Raw genomic sequence first — 18,102 nt, 5'->3', positions numbered from 1 at the left:
TAAATTAAGTAAAATTAATATTAAAATAAAATTAACATTGAAGTAAGTAAAATTAATATTAAAATTAAACTAAAATTAACATTGACGTAAAATTAATATTAAAAAAATTAATATTAAAATAAAATTTATATTAAAATAAAATTAATGTTAAAATAAAATTAATATTAAAATAAAATTAATGTTAAAATAAAATTAATATTAAAATAAATTAATATTAAAATAAAATTAATATTAAAATAAAATTAATATTAAAATAAAATTAATATTAAAATAAATTTAATATAAAAATAAAATTAATATTAAAATAAATTTAATATTAAAATAAAATTAATAATAAAATAAAATTGAATATTAAATATTAAAATTCATATTAAAATAAATTTAATATTAAAATAAATTTAATATTAAAATAAAATTAATATTAAAATTAAATTAACATTAAAGTAATTTTAAGAATTAATATTAAAATAAAATTAACACAAAAAATAAAATTTAATATTAAATATTAAAATTAAATTAAGAATTAATATTGAAATTAAATTAAGAATAAATATTAAAATTAAATTAAGAATAAATATTAAAATTAAATTAAGAATAAATATTAAAATTAAATTAAGAATAAATATTAAAATTAAATTAAGAAATAATATTAAAATTAAATTAAGAATAAATATTAAAATTAAATTAAGAAATAATATTAAAATTAAATTAAGAATAAATATTAAAAATAAATTAGGAATTCATATTAATATTAAATTAAGAATTGATATTCAAATTAAATTAAGAATTGATATTCAAATTAAATTAAGAATTGATATTCAAATTAAATTAAGAATTGATATTCAAATTAAATTAAGAATTGATATTCAAATTAAATTAAGAATTGATATTCAAATTAAATTAAGAATTGATATTCAAATTAAATTAAGAATTGATATTCAAATGAAATTAAGAATTGATATTAATATTAAATTAAGAATTAACATTAAAATTATATAAAGAAATTACATTAAAATTATATAAATAAATTACATTAAAATTATATAAATAATTTACATTAAAATTATATAAATAATTTACATTAAAATTATATAAATAATTTACATTAAAATTATATAAATAATTTACATATTAAATTAAGAATTAATATTAAAATTAAATTAATAATTGATATTTAAATTAAATTAAGAATTATATTTAAATTAAATTAAGAATTAATATTAAAATTAAGGATTGATATTTAAATTAAGAATTGATATTTTAATTAAGAATTGATATTTAAATTAAGAATTGATATTTAAATTAAGAATTGATATTTTAATTAAGAATTGATATTTAAATTAAGAATTGATATTTAAATTAAGAATTGATATTTAAATTAAGAATTGATATTTAAATTAAGAATTGATATTTAAATTAAGAATTGATATTTAAATTAAGAATTGATATTTAAATTAAGAATTGATATTTAAATTAAGAATTGATATTTAAATTAAGAATTGATATTTAAATTAAGAATTGATATTTAAATTAAGAATTGATATTTAAATTAATAATTGATATTTTAATTACGAATTGATACTTTAATTACGAATTGATACTTTAATTACGAATTGATACTTTAATTACGAATTGATATTTAAATTAAGAATTGATATTTAAATTAAGAATTGATATTTAAATTAAGAATTGATATTTAAATTAAGAATTGATATTTAAATTAAGAATTGATATTTAAATTAAGAATTGATATTTAAATTAAGAATTGATATTTAAATTAAGAATTGATATTTAAATTAAGAATTGATATTTAAATTAAGAAATGAAATTTAAATTAAGAAATGATATTTAAATTAAAATTAAAATATTATTTTGATTTTCTTTTCAGTTGCACCAAAACTTTTGGTTTCACGCTTGTAGATGGCGACTTAAGCGCCGGACTTTATTATACCTTAGGGTAGCTTGTTTTTCATTTGGTCGAGCAGAGGGGGCTGCGATTCAAAAAATTTAGGAGAGTTCTATCCTAAAAATGCAGCAGGGTAGGGATTATAGTGTCTGGGGAGGCGAAGGACCCAAACGCGGGCAAACACGTAACGGAGTAGGGGGGCGCGCGACGACCAGGGGCGTGAAAAAAGGTGTTTGGAATTCTAAGCGTTTATTTGGCGCCATTTGGTTGCTGACACTTGAACGCAATTCGGCGCTTCGCTCTCTCTCCGCTGTGACGCTTTTTAACCGCATATTACCCCGTGTTTGTTATATCATCACCGCCGACCTGTCATGTAAGTTTTTGACGTCGTATTTACCGTTACTTTGTTTCTTAAATGTTAAAAATACTTCTCTAACTACACCCTTTAATTTACGAAATTAATCAGCGTGCAGGTGTTATATGATGGACGTTTTTGTCTGTTCTTAATAGAATTAGTCCGTCATGTTTTACAAATCGATTTGACAAGAACGAATTAGTTTTTTTTTACAATTTTAGTCGCTTTTATCGAGTTATATCTCGGTCTTTCTGGAACCGGGAATTGGAGATGGAAACTGAAGCCTTTGGGAGATTAATGATCCCGCGTCGTGTTTCGCCGATAATCCCAGCGCATTTAGCAGTTTCGAGTGACAGGGCCCTGTCTAATATTCGTGTTTTCGAAAAGATGGAGAATGTTTGATCGTGAAGGTCAACAACACCGAGCGCGATAACCGGCGCACCGTGTCTCCTCGCGCGCTTCCAGTTTTGCCGGTGGTTTCGCCGTTTGTTCGCTGCCGAATCTTTGGCGTTTTATTAGGTTGTGAAAGATAATATTTTTATAAGGATGACTGTCAAAGAAACACGTATACTTATTATTTTGCGTCGTTAATTCTATGGTTTAAGATTCCATTTCGTTTATGAAGCATTTTTTGTTTCAAGTCGTTTTCGATAACCTAGCCTAGACAAACAAGTAAGTAGTTATTTTTTAGAAGTATAATAAATTTTCGAATTTTTTCACTCGATTATTTTATTTAGCTTTGTTAAATTAAAGCAAACCAAAGAAACCTTTAAACTAATAACAATTTTGTATATTTAAAGCAAACCAAAGAAACATTTTAATTCATAACTATTTTGTAATTTTAAATCAAACCAAAGAAACTTTTATTGTCTTAACAATTTTGTTAATTAAAAGCAAACCTAAAAAACATTTAAATTCATTACAATTTTTTTTAATTTAAAGCAAACCAAAGAAACCTTTAAACTATTAACAATTTTGTTAATTTAAAGCAATTCAAAGAAACATCTACATTCATAACCACTTTGTTAATTTAAAGCAAACCTAAGAAACATTTAATTTTATTGAAAATTTAATTTTTAAAGCAAACGAAAGAAACCTTTAAATTCATAACAATTTTGTAATTTTAAAGCAGACCAAAGAAACTTAAAAATTCTTAACAATTTCTTAAGAATCCTTTAAATTAATTTCAAATTTACTTAATGATACCTTACACAAACGAACTATCAATAATTTATTCAGGAAAACAGAAAAACTATAAACTCTAATAGAAAATATCGGAAAAATGCTAAAATATGGTCGTTGTGATTACTCGATTAAATGCATTGTGAAATGAAAATAAAAATTAGATTAGGAACAACTTAGGGAAATATTTTACAACGGATGAAAATAAAATTTTAAAAAGTTATAATAAGTTTTTTAAGGAAAAACATAATTTTTTTAAACTATTTATAAAAGCGTTGAGATATTTAATATTTATAGCTCCAAACTAAATAAAAAGTATTTTAAATTTTTTGTTAGGACCTATTTAACGAATACAAACCACAAAGTATTTGAATAATTTAGTGTTCCCACTAACGAAAAATGTTATTCATTTTACGTTTAATAAAACTAAAATAATCTCCAACTTTGTATCGCAGAAGAATATTAGAGCTTGTTAATTGGAATAAGTATAATCAAGATAAGTAGATATAAGTCCTAGTATAGTATATTGTGCTATAGATGATATGAGAAATTTACAATATGCTTGAAGCGAAATTCATTGTGGAATTTTTATGACATAATGAAAGTTCATTCAACTTTATTGAAGACGCAACGTGGATAGAATTACTCTCCCTAATATTGGCACGCACACCCAATCTCATTTAAATTTATAGTTTTGTGTACGGTTCCCGTTTTCGCCAAGCTTGTACTCCGGCCTTTATTACGCTGGCGAATGAGCTCCAAAAATATTATAAAATTATGTTAACGTTTAAAACGTTCTAAACAAGAATAAATAATCTATGAATTGTAATTTTAAAATATAATGAAAGTCCATCTTTTGAAGGTAATCGTATCAATACATTAACCATTGCCAAGGAAACAAAATTTGTTTTTAAATAATAAAACAAAGTTTCACTTAACTTTAATTAAGGCTAATGGCCGTAAACATTATTTTCCAGAGTTGTAAGTGGGAAAAATTTCCCTATTTTTCCGAAAATAAGAAAAAAAGTTATCATTTCATGATTAGCTTCATATTGTTCGCAAATTTAAATTTAACGGCATTTTTGCCTCATTTTGTCGAATCCAAAAGTAAAACTAAACCTCTAGACTAGTCTACAATGAAAACCCTTAAAAAGTACTATGTTTCAATTTTATTTTTCCGATTTTTAAAGGAATATTTCCCCCATTTAAATTTTCTGGTAAATTAACAACTCTATTATTTTCTTTTCGAACTACTTCTAGCGAATACTATTTAAAAATAATAAATACGAGGATCTAGCAAGTTAAAATGTGTTGAACAAGTAGGCAGAAATCGAAATAATTACTTCGGAACATTTAGAAATATGGGAAATCCGGATAAAAGCTAGTAAACATAAAATTCGCACCACTATGGAAAATATCGATAAATAATTAATTCTTCTGATAAATACTTAAAAATATGGGAAATATCATAAGTAACATAATAACAATAAGTATGAAAATTAACAAGATTTATAACCAAACCGATTTTAATAGTTATTGTGTAATCAAGATGTTTTCTTAGTGTCTAAAATATGTGAGACTTCCGCTAAGCCGAATTATCTGGTTTCCGATAGATAGGCGGATTATTAGGCTAAAATGATTTGCCCGGGGCTTCAAAACAAAGCCAAAGCCCCTCGCGACTCCAGAACGTGCTCTCCCATATTCGGCTTAAATTTTTATCAAAAAGTAGTCATCCAAAACGGTAAGTCGTGAGTCCAAATCACAGCTTGAAGAGAGTATCAGTGCCGAAAAAAGGTTCGGTTAGAAAATTAACATTAAAGCTAAGTGTCATACTTATTGTTATTATGTTACTTATGGAAATATCGATAAATACTTATTTCTTCTGATAAAAACTTAGTTAGAAATATAGGAAATATTTAGAATCTTGAGAAGCATGGGAAATACTTGCAATTTCGCCTCGCACCAAGAGAAGCCGGGTTTGATCCCAACTTGTGGCACTGGGTGCCAACTCGGAACCACTCCTTCTGCGTAGAGTTTGCAAGTTCTCTCCCCCACTGGTTAAAGGGGTTTTCCCACGAGTTCTTCGGTTTCCCCTTCCCATAAAACCTTGTAGAGGTTAACGGTAATAGTTAGTGTAGGGAGCTTGGGTAAAAGCCTAGTTAATTATTATTATTATTATCATATGTAACATAATTACTCATAAGTGTGCCTCTGTTTAACATTTCTGTAATAAAAATTTAAATGAGACCCTGTTTCACAGCCACCAAAGAAAATACGGACTAACGTCGCGTAAAACTGGTTTTAACTTCCTTCCCTCCCCGCCAAAACTAGTTTTGATGACGATAAAACCGTCATCGACTGGAAAGTGACGTCAATTTCGTCATATCCTTGCAACAAGGTCTCATTAAGAAAAAATTCTTTCTGGCACACTTATGAGTAATTATGATACATATGTTATTATATATGGAAATATTGAGAACTATGGGAAATGTCGAGGTATATATTGGAAAACATTTCAGTAATATTAAGAAATTCTGGAAGTGAATACTTTTATAAAATTTGATTGACTGTTTACAGACAATGCACTGGAGTCGAAGAATAAATTTGGTGGGCGGTTGGAAACGAGCTAGAAAGAAGTCAGCTTTAGCTCAAACGCAACCAGCGGATGACCATATTCCCAAACCGTTTGAAGATATTCCTGGCCCAAAGCCCTCCATACCTTTCATTGGAAACGGATGGCTGTATTTTCCATTAAGTATGTAAAGGACAAAAATAATTTATAGGCCTAATGTATTAAATTGAAAGTCCTTTGGAAAATATTTTTATTCCGAAGTTATCTAGGAGGTAACCCAGGAACAAATATAGTTTTTCAAGCACTCGCTCAATTTTTAAAACAAACATTTGTATTTGACTGTTTTTCATTTATAGTTGGGCGCTATAGACTCTTCAAGCTTCACGAAGCCAACATTGATAAATACCACCGCTACGGGCAAATCGTCAAGGAGGAATATCAGTGGAGGCGACCTATAGTTCAAGTCTTTGACCCTGAGGACTTCGAAAGAGTTTTCCGACACCAGGGAACGAATCCGGTGAGGCCGGTAATGGAGTTTGTTTGCAAGTACCGTAGTGAACATCCCGAGAAGTACGACAGTATCGGACTGGCGAACTCGTAAGCCTTAGGTCCCTTCAACATTCATTCATTTCTTATTGACTTACTTCTTTAAAAGAAACAAAATGGAATTTACACCCGCGAGGACCCTAGACCGTCCTATTCCATTCCTTAGTTCGTATCAAAAGAACATACATATAAATTCTACATGATAATCAATATCTGTGAAATTTTTGAGTAAATAACGACCCAAAGCAGAATTTGAAATTGTATCCCTTTGAGCTTCCATAAACATGATTTTCTTATCTACATGGGCACAACAACCTTTTTACATGAGATTTAATCTATTTTATTATGTTAGAAAAATAAGCAACACCATAAACAACAAATACTAAAATATGCATCCAAAAAAAGAATACATTCTAACAAACTAGTTAGAAAAATACCCCTAATTCGTAAAGCAATTTATCGCCTTAAACATTGTTCATCAACTTGATCTCGAAGGAAAATTAAATATAGTTAGAAACTTATACTTTATAAAAAGGGTTGATATGAAAATATTCCATGACTGAATTATTTACCTCAAAATAAAACGTAACTTCGCCTGATTGTTATTATAACAAATATACATCTTAGATACGCTAATGTTGATATACTTTACAGCCTTGGTGACGATTGGTCCAAACTTCGAAATGCTCTCACTCCTGTTTTGTCGATAATGAAGGAAAATGATTCGGCGTTAAAGCATCTGAGTGAAGTGTGTCAAGACATGATATCCCTCATTAAACAATCCCGAACAGACGGAAACAAAGTGGAAGACATTCAAGATCTGCTCTACAAAGTTGCTTTGGAATGTAAGTGTTTGGAATACCACCAGAAACTTATGGCAATATGCAAACATTTAAGTGGAAGATAACTATTGATTGATAAGATCGTCTTGTTAAATATAGTCTTTCTGATAATAAACACTTCTAAAAAAGCAGGTTTTTGAGAACTCCCTGTAATGGATTTTAAAATATATTTATAGGTATATTTATGATGTGCCTAAATCAAAGACTTGGTTGCCTGGACCAAAAAGCAACTCCTAGTCACGCGGTTAAAATGATTCAGGCTGTAAAAGACACTTTTGAAGCGTACCAAAAACTGTACTATGGAGTGCCTCTGTGGAAAAAATTCGCAACGCCCGCGTATAAGCAGCTAGATAGGGCCGAGAGCGCCATCTATGAGTAAGGCCAAATTTCGTTATCATTTAACTACATAAAATAAATACTAGCTTTAAATAAAAACTCGATAGCATTTATCAGGGTTCGTACACGACCTGGAATACCTGGAAAACCTGGAAAAGTCAGGGAATTTGAAAATGTTTCCAAAAGGTCATGGAAAAGTCAGGGAATTTGAAAATTATTCCCAATGGTCAGGGAATAGTCAGGGAAATTTATAATGGTCCGAAATAGTAAGGGAATTTTAAAATGACCCCAAAAACAAAAATCCGGCAAATACATTTCTGAAAAATGTATTAAAAATACACAATTAACATTTTCCAAGATTTTACCTCAAAACATAAATTTATTCAACAAAAACGGTCAGGGAAATTTGGCAATTGAGTCAGGGAAAACCTGGAAATGTCAGGGAATTTAATTCCGGAAATTTTGTACGAACCCTGTTTATGAATTCAAATTGAATGTCGAAGCCAGATGACAGAGATAGTGTCAGAATTCATATGATTTATTTGATTTTGGTATGAAATATATAAATAGGTAATGATAATAATAATGGCATTGACAATATTACTTAAAAATAAATATTCACTAGCTTATTGTAGTTTTTAAATGGAATGGTAGGCTTCCCTGCATTTCTTGGGTACCTATTATGAACGTTATTTGCGGGTAGATGTTTATATTGGTTGCTACTAGAGCCAAATTGAATGTTACCAGAGATAAAATAGTAGGACAAACATTTCTCTAGCCTAATATCTTAAGTCTAATTTTGAGATTTTCAAAAATCGTTTAAGCTTTTATGGAGAACACTAATTCAACATCGGAATCAAAATTATACCTTTAATAAAATCAAATAATTGTTTTACGTATCAGGAATTTAATTGTCAATAAAGAGAAATCAATACCTTTTTTCGAAAACTAAAGATAATGGATTAGGCTTTCGATAAATATTAGTGGTTTTCGCTATTTTCCGATGCACTGATAAAGTTATTGAACGCCAGTTTTGTTTTGTTTTTCTTTTTGAAGAGAGCGCCCAAAATCACGCAGGCCACACTTGCAAAATATTATATTTTACGTATTTAATACTAATAAAAACAATAGGTAAAATTGCAGCGAAGTTATTAACAAATACATATTTTAAAGCTAATTTTCTTAAATAACATGATGTACATTAAATCACAGATGTCAAAATGTGTCCCAGCTGACACAATTCTTTTAGTAGTATTGACGAAATTCCTAATTTGATTGTTTTTGTTAATTCCAGAACTGTAGCAATTTTTATGGAAGAAGCCTTACAAGGCCGAGACAATCCAGAAACACGGGGTCCAGTGCTAAGCACGTTGCTATCATTATCAAACATGTCAGACAGAGAAAAGAGGCTTACTGTTGTAGATTTTATACTTGGTGGTGTATTTACTGTGAGTTTGCCACCAAATATCCTGAAGCCATTTTCTAAGTTTTGTCAACCTGTTTATAGGTGACGAATTCCCTTTGCTACCTTCTTTATCATTTAGGGAAATGTAATAATATCCAGGAAAAGTTATACCTCGAAGTAAACAAGATAGCTTCAAGTGATACGATATCGTCCGAACAAATGAGCAAGCTTCGATATTTAAAGGCCTGCGTAAAAGAAAGTTTCAGGTACATTAATTGTTGCAATAATTAATTTAACTAACTTCGCGAAAGAATGGCCCTCAAAACTAAAAAAAAATAGTTTTATCTTGTGTGAAATCTAGTTCCAATAGTTGCAGCGTAACTATTTTTGTGTAAAAAACGAAATTTTTAATCTACGATTCAATGTATAACCTTCAAGGAGTCGGACATTTGGCAAAACCCAGTACAAAATCCAAGAATTTTCTTCCCATAGACTTTTCATAACCAACCCACAAACCGGATTTTAGAAAAAAAAAACTCGTTCAAAAATGAGGCAAATGTCCTGCCCCTCGCAACTGAGCTTTATAGTTTTATGTAATACAGACATTTTTAAGTTAGAAATATGTAACTATATCTACATATTCGTAAAAACTAATATTCTACAGGTTTTGAGGGTTTATCAGAATCGAGAACTATCCATTAACAATGTTCCGTTTCGAAAACTTACAGAATAAGTCCAACGGTACCTGGGATTATGCGTATATTACCCGAAGACGTTGTTTTGTCTCAATATAAAGTTCCAGCTGGTGTAAGTATGTTTAGGTGTTATAAGGCTATGCTATTCCAAATTTAAAACGGGATTTTAAAACATAAAAACAAGGTGACGCTAGGAATGGGTTATCTTAAATGCGTATATAAAATAATAGAAGATAACAGATTTTAAAATTCAAAATCTGCTATCGTATTTCATTAGAAAACATTGCTTTTTTCTAATGAAAATTCATGCTTAGGTATTCAAAAGTAGACAAATTTAGCTTCAATGGCGAACCCTTTAAGAATAATAGTTCTTTCTATATTGTAATATAGAAAAGCATGTATAAAATTGGTATTTTTGTTGGCACGCGCTGTTCAATTCTTATCTCGAACAATTTATTAAAACTAACATAAACACGGGACCTAACGTATTTAAATGAATCTCATATTGCGCTTGGTTTTAACTTAGTTAACTGTTTTTACCCAATTTAAAATTTTCTAATGCGTTCTTGGCTGGTTATTGTTTAATTGAGAAAATAACAAATAAAAAAATCTTATATACTTTTTAAAATCTTTTTGATATAACCTTTTTGTGCACATAGTCTAAATATTTTGAAAACCATTTCAATAAATTATAAGCAAATTTCATATAAGCTTCACTAATTTACCTCATAACTTTCAGACAGCGGTGTTTTGTCATTTCATGGTAACATGCAAGCTGGAAAAGTACTTCAGTCAACCAGAACAATTCATACCCGAGCGTTGGCTGAGAACAAATGATACGACAAAGCCGAAACCGAATCCATTCAGCATGTTACCGTTTGGATTTGGAAGTAGAATGTGTGCTGGCAGAACATTTTCTCAGTTGGAACTCTGTGTAGCAGCCGCAAAAGTAGGTTTTTCATCAGCCTAAATAGTGTTAGGTGTATAGATTTGTTAAGTGGGGTTATTACTAGGGGTAGTCACTCGTAAAATCCTTGTACTCCTGATTACTGATTATTGGAAAACATTCGGCGATTTCCACGGATTATTTAAAGTGATTTTCTAAAGCGATTTACCGTCATTACCTACGATTTGTACACCTGTTTATTAAAGTGACTATACTCCCTCGGGTTATTAAGACTTATATTCCCTAGAATCTCCATGTCATATTGTCCCTATCACTACCGTTTCTTCAAGAAATACTTTCTTAACTAGTACTCTCTTGAATAATTTTGACATAAATTACAGTATATTTATCGGCTGTTAACAAAAATATTTTTGTCTTGATTTCAAATGTCGGGTCCAAATGGCGTTAGCATAAATTGTTTTGGTCTTAGCTAACTTGTTAAAATGTTCCCGGAAATTCATTTTTACAATTTTCTAGTCAGAGATGTAACATCACTATCACGATAATAATGCTTATGTCCGAGTCATCGTTAAATTAAGTTGAACAAATTAATCTTTTTTCTTTTAAAAAAAACTTACCATAAAAGCTAAAGTAAAAAGTTAAACTTTTAAAAGATTTATTTAATGAAGCTGGAAGTCGCTGTTCAACGGTAAACTTTAAATCAATTTTAGAACCACCTGACTATTTTTAAAGGTTTCTATAAAGTTTGATGGCGCTCAAATGTTTCCGAAATAAATTTTACCCAGTATACCTTGCAATTTATGCTATCGCCTATTATTTCTGTCCAATTAAAATCAGGAAGGAAAACATTAAATTATTTCTTAGTATTGATGTCTTTTTTTCACTTTCAGATTGTGCAGTCGTTTCGAGTTGAATGCGTCCAAAGTGATTTCGAAACTGGCCTCGACTTGAAACACGCGTTTATTGTAGTACCATCGAAGCCCATATCTTTAGTTTTTAAGGACAGATGAGTTTGTAAAGAATTATAATGATGTAGATTATAGTAAACGCATATTTTATTAAAAAGAAAGTGAATATATTTCGAATATAGAACAATAGATTGAATAAAAAGTATATTTTGATCTGTGATTTGTATTTGAAGGAATCATTACATTTATATTTGAAGGAATCATTACATTTATATTTGAAGGAATCATTACATTTATATTTGAAGGAATCATTACATTTATATTTGAAGGAATCATTACATTTATATTCGAAGGAATCATTACATTTATATTCGAAGGAATCATTACATTTATATTTGAAGGAATCATTACATTTATATTTGAAGGAATCATTACATTTATATTTGGGAAAAGGAGAGCGAAGGACCTGGTGCTTGTTCTGTCATTACCAGCTGCCTAGCACTAATTGTTCAAAAACGTTTCTCAATGCGGAGTATTCGTCAAGTACCAAGTTTGTATAACCGAATTAATTTTCGGTCAAACATGGCGTCGGTGTAGTCAATTTCTGATCACCTCGCGTAGCTATACACAGTTAGAAAAAAGGGTTTCCATGGGTTTTATTAGGGTTTGCTTTGGGTTTAAAAAAGGTTTAGGAAAAAATTATAAACCCTTAAGGTTTGTTTTGACAACTTGCATGGTTTGAAAAGGGTTTAAATGTTTAAAGGAAACCCCTATAGGTCAATGGAAAACCCTTAGGATTCCATTTTAAGAACCTATAGAAAAAAAATAATTTATCACTTTTTAAAACCCTTTTCAAACCCTGCACGTTTTAAACTATCTCACGCCATCTACGCCAAAATTTGATATCAAGCCGCATAATAATTTCATAAAACGTAAAGGAAGACGGACTTCCCCAAAATGGTTTCTCTAAAAATCGTTGTAATCGTACATCTTTCGGTGGTTCTGTGGTAAAACGCCCGCCTGTCGTGCTAGAGGGCTTGGGTTCGAAACGCTCCCGATGCAATCGCTAAAGTTTGTTATCAAGCCGTAATTTAAATTAATTAATTTTAATGTAATCTATAAATAAACGGGGGGGGATGTTTGTTGCAAACCCTAGGAAGTTTTTAAAGGGTTTCTAATGGTTCAATTTATAATCATAAAAGTGCTCATTTTTAAGCCTTGTGGGTTTGAAAATTTCCGTTAAAAGGGTTTTGGAGGGTTTGAATTTGTGGAATTTATTTTAAGAACCTTGGGGGTTTATAATCAAACTCTTTTTTCTAACTGTGATAGTTGAACCAGATTACAACAGCGAGGCAATATAACTGAACCCTATAGTTCGCTTTTGGGAAAATGGCGTTTTAAGTTTACTCCTACCTAATAACTATATTTCATTAATTACATTAGTTACCGAAATGATTGAAGCGTTATTATGCTTGGTTTAATTAGTCGGTAAACTAGTCTAACTGTTCGCGTACACGAAAATAAATGGTTAAATCTTTTTTACAGTATTCTTCCTAATGTCCTCTTAAAGAAACCATTTCATCTATGGTGAAGTCAATCTGGTGGACTGTCTTGTTTTGGCGGGATTCTTTTAACGCTGTTAAGTCACACTTTCTTAGTAACGTGCAATAGTTTTTTGACTTGCATGAAGTTTTGATTTCATGTTAGTCTTTGCGAAGCATAAATACAAATACTTTACTTTATGTGAGAAAATAGTTAATATAAAAGTAAGTGGTCAGTGGCTACGAAAGTAAAATACTTGATGGAGTCCAAAAGTAAGGTCCGACAAAATCGGGTCCCCCTCTCTTCGGGTACGCCGCCTTACCACAAAAAAAAAGTTTTCGAATAAAGGATTTTGCTTAGAGCTCGGCGGAACAGGTAAATTAACCGTCAAAATTATATTATTATTATTCATAACAATGTCGTTTAACTGTTAATTTAGAGATATTATTCAGAGTTATAAAACCATTTTTTCTTTCAATTATGATAACAACCCATAAAACCGATGTTTCATATCTAAACCCCGAGATCTAACTTTGCTCAAACATACATTCTTTCTGATGGTTTCGTTTTTCTCTCTTTCCGAAAATGTTTAAACACTTCATTTTGGAATGCAATTTTGAAAGGTTGGTTACAAATACATATTCCGTACCGACGCGTACATGGGAGTACCATGTACCTTTGTCCACTTATTAGTAGTATGAAAAATTACCATTTGTGACTATGGGGTATCGATATTTTTTCCATAGGGTATTGACGCGTACTCCTCCTATATTCGCCACCATTGTTACACACATAAGACACTGTAGAGCTATGGACTGGCAAGCCAAATCCTTCCATTAACCATTTACGAGTCTTCGGAACGGAATTCCTTGTACTTATCGAGATGTCCAATCAGAAGATATCTCTTATAACAGCCCTTACCAAAATGGGAGTCTTACTTTAGTCGCCAATTAGTCTCAATGTAGGATCAAGGATTTTTTAGTATTATATAAGCATAAAAAACTGAGACCAGAATTGTGGGTCCTAAATAAAATCTATTTTAGTCTCAATAAAAGAGTTTTATTATTGTATATTTAAATGAAACTCATTTTAGTCTCAGTTAGGAAGACTCATTTCTGGAGACTTGAAAGAAGTTTATTTGAGAGTTGATTATGAGTTACAATATTATATTAAAATAAGAGTTATTTAAGACTTCACTTTAGTATCATATGGGGAGACTAATTGTTTTGGACTTGAAAGAGGCTTAATTGAGAATTGATTATGAGTTACAATATTAGATAAAAATAAGAGTCATTTAAGACTTCACTTTAGTCTCATATTTGAAATCTAATTTTTTGGGACTTGAAAGAGACTTAATTGAGAGTTTACTATGGGTTAGAATTTTAGATTAAAATAAGAGTCATTTAAGACTTCACTTAAGTCTCATATGGGGAGATTCATTTCTGGGGACTTGAGCGTTGCTTAGAGGTAACAATTTGAAGTGAAACTAAAAGTAATCGTAAATTTCATGTTAAACTTACGACTGGATCCTCTTATCTAGCTATTTTTGTAGTGTCATCTAAAATGAGTTTCGCTCACGTGCAGCGCAATTTATATAAATAAATGTACATTTGCCCAAACAATACACCAAATATTTCATATGATCTACTGTACTATACTTTAAAATTATACTTTTTAAAATTATATTGTAGTAAAGTCCAAACAACGGATCTGATTATGAGTTCAACTCTAATGATCACTTAAGATTAATATTAAACAGGCAATGGATTTGCAACTTGAATCTGGAAGCTTGGTTACAAAATGGTCATACGGGATTGGCTGGCTTTATTTGGTTAAGCTAAACTTACTTGAAACCCTCACATACTTAAAATTAAAAAAAAATTAATAAAATAACAGTTTAAATTTTTTAAGTCTATTTACTAAATTATATACTTGAAATTCTTAAAATAGGACATTTCATTTCAAGTAAAATTATTTCTAAGTACGAGTGTGTAAAACAAATGAACTGGGTGAAAAATAGCCTAGCATCTAGCGCCATCCTTGAAGCCTGGAGATTTTAACACTTGCAATCCAGCATGGCAGCTGAACAAAGTAGTTCATTATAAAATTAGATATTTAGAATGTAATTTTGTTTTTTCAAAGGACGCCCGAGCGTAAAAACTACCTGCTATATAGCGATCGCCATGCAATAATTGGTGAAGAATTTCACTATAGATTGCAGTGAACTGCTCACATACAGGGCACCCTGGATGTATATTAGTTTTTTTGATATCGGCAGATTTCCAATTATTGCTAGAGTTAACCCTTACCAAAATCGTGACTGTCACATTTAGGCTTAAAAAGGTTTTATTTAAAACTGCTACAGTTCCTAATACAGCCTCAAATTAGATTTAATTCATACTTATTCTGAGACTAATGAGAGTCTTAATTACGGTTGCAAAAATCTTGTTAAATCAAGTTTTAAATAAGTATGCAAGAATCAACACATTTAAGACTTAATTAAAGCTGCTACAGTTCCAAATACAACCTTATTGGTTACTTATTTCATACTTGTTTTGAGTTTAAATCAAGACAAAGACTTGATTTAAACTCAAAACAAGCATGAAATAAGTAATAAATAAGGATTGATGTATTTGGAACTGTGTCTTTAAGACTTGATTTAGACTGGAAACAAGTATGAAATAAGTAATAAATAAGGATGTATTTGGAACTGTCTCAGCTTAAATTAAGTCTTAAATGTGTTTATTCTTGTATGCTTATTTAAAACTTGATTTTACAAGATTTTTGCACCGTAATTAGGACTGAGAATAAGTATGAATTAAATCTGATTTAAGGCTGTATTTGGAACTGTGGCAGCTTTAAATAAAACTTTTTAAGTTTAAAAGTGACAGTCACGATTTTGGTAAGGGAGAGTTCTTGCCTACTTTGATGTAGATGCGGACGAATATCGAATTTATGTTCCAGAGTTGGTTGACTTTCTACAAACTGGAGACGTGAGACAATTGTATCATAGATGTGCTGGCAAGCAGTTGTTGGGCATGAAATTCATAGATGTGCTGGCAGTTGTTGGGCATGCTATTCATAGATGTGCTGGCAGTTGTTGGGCATGAAATTCATAGATGTGCTGGCAGTTGTTGGGCATGATATTCATAGATGTGCTGGCAGTTGTTGGGCATGAAATTCATAGATGTGCTGGCAGTTGTTGGGCATGAAATTAATATATGTGCTGGCAGTTGTTGGGCATGAACAGTAGCAGCAATAGGCCGGCGTAGGCCTGGGCCTACTTGAAATTTTGGTAGGGGCCTCCAAAAGTCGTCTTGTTGGGCATGAAATTCATACATGTGCTGGCAGTTGTTGGGCATGAACAGTAGCAGCAATAGGCCGGCGTAGGCCTGGGCCTACTTGAAATTTTGGTAGGGGCCTCCAAAAGTCATCTTAAGGGGCCTCCAAAATTCAATATATGGGCCTCCAAAATTTAATATATGGGCCTCCAAATTATTTAAAATGAAAAACTATCTAATTTGTTTGCGAAATAATTTATTTATTTATTAATTTTCCAATATCCAATGCGATTGATTCGCTTAACGACACTGCTGCTTTTATTCCATTCAAAGGTAACTTTTCTTTGACAGTAGTTTATTTTTTAGTTTTAATTTTTCGCGAGCGCTACTATATCTTTAATTTTATCTTTACAAATTATGGTTCTTAAACTTACTTTACTTACAAGGGACGACCCGAGGTGTAACCTTAAACTCGGTGAATTAGTAGACATTAAAGGGAATATAACCTCAAGTCATTTTTTATGCTTTTTTATGTGAGCAATTTTGGCGGGAAGTCACTAAACAGCGCCAAAAATATCTAAAGTCGTAGGAGGGAGCGGGAAATTGCCGAAGTTTGGTGTTCCACACCTAAAACCTGAGGTTATATTCCCTTTAACGTAACTTCAAAATTGACAAAGAGAAAAGTTACGATGGGCTTCGTTTTGCCATGGCAACCGAAAAGGTGTTTGACAACACCAAATCAAAATTTATCTCTGTGATTTAACATGGGAAAACCACATATGAAAAAACAAAGAAAGTACAAAAAATTAAAATTTAAAAAAAAATATGTAAATTGGGATATTTTCTGTATTTTTGAGTAAGAGAGACTATTTTTATGTGAATTGCTACGTCGTTGGGTAAAAGCGAGGTAGGGTAAATTGAGGTAAGTTCAAATATTTGTCAATAATTGCTAATTATACTCAAAAAATTGGATAAACCCTGAAAAACACAATAAATTTTGGTATATTTATGTTAAATACGAGAAATATTCGGCAATATAAGTAATAATCGACTTAGTCCAATTTAGATGAATTTACTCAAATTGGTCGTAACTTACCGAACTTTACTTTATCTTACCGAATTTCACTCGTATTTTCCGTAATATATTAACATTTACCTTAAATTATCAGCATCTACCCAAATTATTCGACTTTGTCCAATTTAGACGTTATTACTTATATTGCCGAATATTTCTCGTATTTAACATAAATAAACCAAAATGTATTGTGTTTTTCAGGGTTTATCCAATTTTTTTTAAATTGGTCCAATTTAGTCAAATTTATCTAAATAAATTTCTATTTTGTTAGTTTAATTAGCAATTATTCACAAAAATTTGAACTTACCTCAATTTACCCTACCTCGCTCGCTTTTACCCAACTACGTACCAATTCACCCAAAAAAGTCTCTCTTACCCAAAAATACAAATATTTTCCCAATTTACATATTCTTTTTTAATTAATTTTTTTTTTAATTTCTTTGTTTTTCATATAATCACATATTATATATGTGATTTTCCCATGTTAAATCACATAGAGAATTTGAAATGGTGTTGTCAAAAACCTTTTCGGTTGCCATGGCAAAACGAA

The 18,102-nt window shown here is 30.2% G+C and overlaps 1 protein-coding gene across 1 annotated transcript; it reads left to right on the top strand.

The window, feature by feature from the left end:
* Window positions 1-2,042: 2,042 nt before the first annotated feature.
* LOC149940249 (ecdysone 20-monooxygenase-like) lies at window positions 2,043-11,760 on the top strand. The gene is made up of 10 exons (XM_090177445.1): window positions 2,043-2,279; window positions 6,021-6,198; window positions 6,372-6,612; window positions 7,216-7,406; window positions 7,580-7,778; window positions 9,034-9,187; window positions 9,247-9,410; window positions 9,873-9,951; window positions 10,579-10,788; window positions 11,637-11,760. The coding sequence occupies exons 2-10, from the start codon at window positions 6,024-6,026 to the stop codon at window positions 11,754-11,756; spliced, it is 1,533 nt and encodes a 510-aa protein (XP_090033571.1). The 5' UTR covers window positions 2,043-2,279; window positions 6,021-6,023; the 3' UTR covers window positions 11,757-11,760.
* The last annotated feature ends 6,342 nt before the right edge of the window (window positions 11,761-18,102 follow it).

This window comes from Leiobunum rupestre, chromosome 6 (assembly GCF_980474605.1).
Source record: "Leiobunum rupestre chromosome 6, qqLeiRupe1.1.hap1, whole genome shotgun sequence".
NCBI classification, from domain to species: Eukaryota; Metazoa; Arthropoda; class Arachnida; order Opiliones; family Sclerosomatidae; genus Leiobunum; species Leiobunum rupestre.
This window is presented reverse-complemented; position numbering and strand designations above follow the sequence as displayed.